Source organism: Eptatretus burgeri, chromosome 14 (genome assembly GCF_056783735.1).
Source record: "Eptatretus burgeri isolate ZD-2024b chromosome 14, Ebu_testis_v1, whole genome shotgun sequence".
Lineage (NCBI taxonomy): Eukaryota > Metazoa > Chordata > Myxini > Myxiniformes > Myxinidae > Eptatretus > Eptatretus burgeri.
In genome coordinates this window covers 59,727,180-59,734,679 of record NC_140974.1, presented here as the reverse complement: position 1 = coordinate 59,734,679, position 7,500 = coordinate 59,727,180, and the positions used below count along the sequence as shown (strand labels likewise).

At 39.1% G+C, this 7,500-nt stretch overlaps 1 protein-coding gene across 10 annotated transcripts in view; it reads left to right on the top strand.

Moving 5' to 3' along the window:
* COL27A1 (collagen type XXVII alpha 1 chain) overlaps positions 1-7,500 on the top strand; it is a 216,149-nt gene that overhangs the window by 186,241 nt on the left and 22,408 nt on the right. For 9 of the 10 annotated variants that reach the window (XR_015051287.1, XR_015051288.1, XM_085855093.1 and 6 more), the window contains 3 exons: positions 2,316-2,342; positions 6,441-6,506; positions 7,167-7,232. Coding sequence is in view for 7 of the 10 variants with exons in the window: in XM_085855093.1 (XP_085711219.1) it covers positions 2,316-2,342; positions 6,441-6,506; positions 7,167-7,232 (159 nt within the window). In the remaining 3 variants the exon portion in view is untranslated. Of the gene's footprint in view, positions 1,485-2,315; positions 2,343-6,440; positions 6,507-7,166; positions 7,233-7,500 lie in introns of those variants that run through there. The other variant, XM_085855099.1, reaches the window with a different exon arrangement.

Sequence of the window (7,500 nt, the reverse complement as noted above, 5' to 3'; positions counted from 1 at the left end):
CAGGGATATGTTCACAAACATGTCTTTATCAACAGTTGCGCGTGATGGGTGGGAAAAAAATTTTTGCTCAGTAATTAAGAAAACACGTTAATACAGCAAATGGCTCAGAAATCGGGTGTTATTTCACAATAACTCGCTCAGAATGACGAAGCATGAACCACTCGCTCAGAATGACGGAGCATGAACCACTCAGTCAAGATGATGGAGCACGAACCACTAATTCAGGATGACAGAGAATGAACCACTCACTTAGGATGACGGAGCATGAACCACTCGCTCAGAATGATGGAGCACGAACCACCCGCTCAGGATGACGGAGCACGAACCACTCATTCAGGATGACGGAGCATGAACCACTCGCTCAGGATGATGGAGCATGTACCACTCGCTCAGGGTGATGGAGCACGAACCACTCATTCAGGATGATGAAGCACAAACCACTCACTCAAGATGATGGAGCACGAAACTCACTCAAGATGATGGAGCACGAAACTCGTTCAAGATGATGGAGCACGAGCCACTCACTCTGAATGACGTGGCGTGGCAAAAGCGTCTGCATTGTATGAACGATTCACTTAGAATGACGTAGCGTGGGACTGCTATTGACTGGAGGGTGCTCGGCAAGTGTCTTAAGCACTCAAGCAAGCACTCCAATTAAATGGTTGATAAGGAACAGCTGGCCAGGCTGTTGCTGCATACCATATAGGATCCCTTTTACTTTAAAGCCCATCTTCACCATGCACACAGCAGTTAAAGAAATATAATGAATTTGTTCAAATAATGACTTTTCCAACAAAAGAGTTGCTCTTCAACGTAGAACAACCCTGGAGACATCGCAAAGTTTAATCGCCCGTGAAATAAACATTGCAGATAATTCACCATGTTACCTGCTCATCTGTGCACCCGTCACGTTGTACATCGTGGTCTGCAAAAACGTTATAACTTTATTTTAAAATGTCCGTTTTTCACCAGATTTGCTTTGATTCCCTGTCGAGCACCTCGCGAAACCTCCGAAATTTTAGACACAGATCTGGCACATGCTATGGATAGGCTTGTGGGATAAGATAACCATCTCAGCTCAGGTCAAAATCACGATATATTCAAACCCACAGTATATAAGGGTTTGCTGTATATAGATTGAAGGAAGTAGGTTTGTAGGTGTTTGCTGTAATATGCCATCTCGTGTGTAGCTATGTCTGCTCAATTTTAGATATATTATTGTTGCAAAACGAGCATTGAACCCGGCGCTTCGCTAACGGAAGTTGAACGACGTAACTTATATATATTTTACAGTTCAGTAATACAGTTTATTGAAGTCAATATTTGCAATTTTTTTATTCCATAAACATTTTGTTAACTGATAACAACCCTGTGTTAATTTTAGTAATACGCACACTTATTTGCCAAAAAACAATATTATTAATTTATTTTATGTTCCCAGGGATCAGACATTACGTCATGTTTTTGTTTTTTTCAAGTTGCAAAATGCAATTCTCATTGAATCATGAGTAATACACCGCCATATAGGCCAAGCCAAGCACAAGATGTAACACCGTATTGACGTCCTCGACATAATACCGTCTTACTACACTGCCATCTTACTAAACCCGTCATTCCGACACTGAGCGTCTGACGTACATAGTGCAGATTCCTGGTTCGTTGTGCTTTTCTTTTTATTCTTTGAATAATGGATGGTAAAACTGACCACCCAAACCCTTGTTCCAATGATGGGCAAATCTCTGAAACTCTGGCTTCACTTTGCTTCTACGGCAGTTCAGAAAACCTATTGTTGGGTGTTAGGGTATATAATATATGGCATGAATGAGCGATTCATTTTCAAAAAACACGACAGAATGATGCCAAAAGTGACAGTTGGACTTCCCACCTGAGATGAAGGTTGCAATCAACTTGTGACAGTGTTTACCTAGTCATCTGGGTTGTTCAACCCCTCAAAGTATGTGTGTGCTTCCTTACCACTGATATAATCAAAACTTTTTATTTTCCTTGTAATGTTTTTTTTGTGAAAGAAATCTTACACAAAAATATTGAATATGACATGTAATGGAAAAACAGTTTCACACAAATATAATAAATGGGGGTGTGCAGATCTGCCATGTACATGGCTTGTTTTTTTCTAAACTAATTCAGATTTTCTACAGGAAATCAATAATTTCACTTGTACATATTTATTGTAATTCTCATGTGCCACAGGTTATTTCATTCTTTTTAATTCTCGAAAAATTTATACCTTGCAAACTCTAAGCCTAAGGGTTGATATCACTTGAGATTAACTCACCTTCCTTTCTGCATTTCAGGGTCGATCAGCATCTCGAGATATTTTGGTGAGTTATTAACTTCATGAGAAATATGCAGGACTTAGTCATATTTCTTGACTTTGCCTCAAACACAAAGATTATGGCTCAAAATATGGCAACTCCAGTCTAGAGTCTATATATGAGGAGTAGCGCCAACTTGAAATTTGATGCCATTTTGTTTCCATCGAGCGCGGCACACCAAACCTGCGCCCATTGTGTGTGAAGCGTCATGTGTCCGTTTTCTAATCAAGATGTCCTTCTCTGTGCCCAAAAGGGCGATTATATTACTTAATGCTTTTTTCGTTCTTCCAACGCATCAGAATAAGCATACAATCAGACAGGATTGATTTAACCTTAAATTATATTGCAGAAACCATGGCAAGATTAAGCAAAGGTTCACACTGATGAGTGCCAAAACAGAGGGGTCCAGAGCATGTTATATAAGAAACGCACAGGTTGTTACAAAATGGAAAAATTTGAAAGTGAAAGAGAGAAATGCAGGGGGAGTCGAGAATTACAAATTAAATTTTTCATCTTCCATGATTTCCTTTTTCCCATGGCTCGTTATTACCCCCCAATTACTCTTCTCATTTTCTCCCTTTCTCTCCCACTCTTCTAATTCCTCTCCCTTTTTCAACACAATACAGTACACTGCTTCCTACAAGGTTTGCCCGAAGGCAAATGCACCCTGAATTATTTTGGAATTAACCATTTCATGGACTATGCCATGTTGTTAACCAATGTTATTAACTACAACACTTAAACTAATTCAAGTTATACCCAACTGCCAACTACAATATGCTTACAGCACCACATATACATATACACACACACATAATTACAACTTACCTGCACAGAAACCAACCCCAAAATCAGTTTCCATCTCAGACGAATAACTTTATTTTCCCAAATTTCTTTTCCTTCCAGCATCTGCAGGAAATCTATACATTTTGAAACCCTCTCTGATTGATTGGTGCATCCAATGGCACAACATCCTGTCATTTAAAAAACATTGATGAGCTATTGTGTGCAATTTCAATGAGCTCGACAGAATGCCACCTATGACCCACAGATGCCTGGTGTTGGCTTAATGGTTAGGGTGGTGGGCTTGGGACCCAAGGGTCCTGAATTCAAATCCTGCTTTGCTGTTGAATTGATACCAGGTGGGGTTGACTCAGCCTGTCATCCTTCCAAGGTTAGCAAAATGAATACCAGCTTGCTAGAATGATTGAGCCATTCGAATATCCTGTGTCGGAGTGGCGACCCGTCCAGGATTGTGCCCAATAGCCCAGAAGACTACTTTGGCAGCACTGATGCCCTGTACAGAGTATGGTCCCGATGGATGGATGACCCACATGACCAGACATTTGTGGGATGCATCATGTCGCTACTCTTGGTAAAGGGGCTGTCACACCTTGACGATTTATCCAGCGTATGCCGATTTATGAAAAATTTGTCTAAAACGCTGGCACACGTCCAATACGTTATGGGTACGTTGTGTGTACGTTAGTTGCATGCTGAAAAACACTACCATAGGTCGTATTACGCTGGTTTAAAACGTACTTTTTGGTTGTCCAAAAAATTTTGCATGCTTGAAATTTTACGACGTACTCGGCATTTGGCTCACACGTTCCGCTACACTGGCCATAAGTTGTAGACACGTTATGCCATCATTGACACACGTTAATTGTATGTTACTCATAAGTCGAAACACGTAGAGGTAACATTCGCGTACCCGAAACTTATTTCTAACCTATGAGTAACGTTTTGTAAGCACACTACACGAACGTTGTTCACACTTCGCAACACGCTACTTGAAAGTTCCTCATATGTCAAAACACATCAAAGTAATGTTTAGGGTACCCGTGACTTATTTATAACCTATGAATAACGTGCTTGGGAATTATTACGCTATGCATACGCTAGACTATCGTTGGGCATAGATTGTGGACGACTAAAACACGATAAACAATCGTTGGTATACCTTATCTATAAGTTATCAAAGCGTTCTGTGTTCATTACTAGTACATTATGCATTTGTCAAAGTCGTTTTTAATACTTTACAAAGTAAAACAAAGAAATATTTCATCATGGGAATGAGGAAAAAAAATTAGCCGAAAAGAACATCGAACAATGGTGCAAAGTAGTCTCCTATTCGTGGACGATAAGAGGATCCATCATCACCCACACCCTCCCCATCACGCTCACATACTACTACTGACATAGACATACTACTACTACCAATGCTACTACTACAACTACTACTACTATTACTACTGTCACGCACACCAACTACTCCTAATAGTATTACTACTACTGATACTACTGGCATTGACATCAACTCAACATGGAGTCTGGAACAATGATGGGTTCCTCTTGTGAAGCCCATTTGTAGATACCAATTCCCCTAAACGCTGCCAATACGCCATTACACGGTAGATGTAAGTTAGAAACACGTTCAGTAAGTGCTGTCGTCGTCCGGAAGACGCCAATCTAATTCGTCTACATACGACAATGTGCGTTTGAGATACGTTACACATAGGTTCATAGCATGTTACTCAAAGGTTAGAAGCATGTTATACTTAGGTTCAAAGCATGCTACACATAGGTTAAACGCACGTTACTCATAGGTTCATAGCACGCTAGTCATTGGTTCAAGGCAAGTTACAAATAGGTTCAAAGCACGTTACTCATAGGTTTCAAGCACGTTAAACATAGGTTCAGAGCACGCCACTCATAGGTTAAAAGGACATTACCCATTGGTTGAAAATTAGGTTGCGGGTATGTTAAATATTACCTTGACGTATTTCGACTTATGAGTAACCCACAAGTAACGTGTGTCCGTCGTGTGTAAACGATTGCGGAGCGTGCCAGGAACATATGACAACACGTGCAGAACGTGTTAGCCATACACCGAGTACGTCGTGAAATTTTCAACATGCATGAAATTTCACGACGTATTACACGTACCACATAACATGACAGCGTACTTCATTGTTTTCCAGCCTACTCTTAACGTATACACAACTTACCTATACCGTATTTGACGTGTGCCTAGCGTTTTTGACACATTTTTCATAGGTCGGCATACACTGGCAAAATCGTCAAGGTGTGACTGCGATGTTAACACTTCAAATTCTCAGGCGGTTATGATTTAAATCGGCGTCCGGCAGATTCTTAACAGGCTACGCCACTAGTTCGTCGGCGATACGTTTAGCGCGCTATGCGTAAGTTAAACTATCGTTGGGCATAGGTTGTGAACGCCAACAACAGGCTAAGCATTCATTGGTAAAAGTTATCAATAACACAGCGAAACGTTCTGTGCCCGTTACTAATATGTTATGCATACGACCAACACGTTATGAATACGCCCAAAACTTAAAAAAAAAAACATCCAAATTTCAGCGTACGCCAACGTTTTATATACATTTTTATACGTTGCCATTGCTGGCTAAAACGTCAAGGTGTGACAGGGCCCTAAAGGGGGACTCCACTCGAGTCTCAAGCAAAGGACTTGGTTGAGTCTGAAGTGAGGTGAGAAATGAAAAATTGGGTTTTGTCAATAATTATGTTTTCAAAATTGTGGAATTTTCAATCCTTCTCCACCTGTACATTAATCTCCTGTGACATTATTGGGAATGGAGAGTTTCTAACACAGAGTGATCATCCAACCAACCTTCCATGGAGTAACTATGGAAAGGATGCTTACATATGCCAAATCAGGAACAAGGAAAATGTATGTAGAAATCAATAACATTCGGCCAATGGCGACTTGCGACCTCAATTTGCTGGCTGGTCTTGCATCTCCATCGATTAGAAGAAAGGTTGCAACTAAGAAAGAGCACAATGTTCAATGTCCTTCTCTGTTTAACTTATTGAACTCAGCCTGTCATCCTTCTGAGGTCGGCAAAATGAGTGCCAGCTTACTGGTAGCAGGGGGGACTGCATCAGCAGCACAGCACTGCTTCCTGAAATGATGTAGCCAAGCAGTCAAAGGCTGCATGTGAATAAATATACTGGAGACTCGTTTTGTTCAACATCAAACCATTTTGCTTCTATTGTTTAAATCTTATCAACTAACTTCAATGTGTGTGTGTGTTCGTGTGTGTGTTCGTGTGTGTTTAGGCTAATGCAGACCTGAGCAAAGCCCTCAAGGCCTTTATTAATTCCAACCAAGCTTTGCGAATGGATGTGAGTTTCACTTTGAACATCTGCATGAATCATTATCACATCTCATGAAGTGCATGAGCCTTCAATGTAAATATATATATATATATATATATATATATATATATATATATATATATATATATATATATATATATATATATATATATATATATATATATACATATATATATATATATATATATATATACATATATATATATATATATATATATATACATATATATATATATATATATATACATATACATATAATATATATATACATATACATATAATATATATATATATATATATATATATATATATATATATATATATATATATATATATATATATATATATATATATATATATATATATATATATATATATATATATATATATATAACAATCCGATTGAGGTTTGAGTCATTTTGGAGAACATAAATAAATATTTCAATCAGACATTCAAATACATGAAGGATAAACAATTTTATTGTTGTTAAACTTGGCCATCCATATAAGGGAATGACAATGAACCCCAATATTGTGCAGTTATCGACTGCAGATGAATAAATAAATATACTGAGACTTGTTTTGTTACACATTAAACCATTTTGCTTCCATTGTTTAAATCTTATGAACTAACTTCAGTGTGTGTGTGTGTTCGTGTGTGTTCAGGCTGATGTAGACTTGAGAAAAGCCCTCAAGGCCTTCATTAATTCCAACCCAGCTTTGCGAATGGATGTGAGTTTCACTTTGAACATCTGCATGAATCATTATCACATCTCATGAAGTCCATGAGCAAGCCTGGTGTTGGCTCAGTGGTTCGGGTGGCGGCTTGGGATCCTAGGGTCCTGAGTTCAAGCCCTGTCGGCCACTGAATTAATACACCAGGGGGTTGACTCAGCCTGTCAACCTTCCGAGATCGGCGAAATGAGTACCAGTTCCAGTGTGTGTACAGGTAGAGGGGCACTGCATCAGCGACACAGACGTGCTTCAAGAAATGATAGAT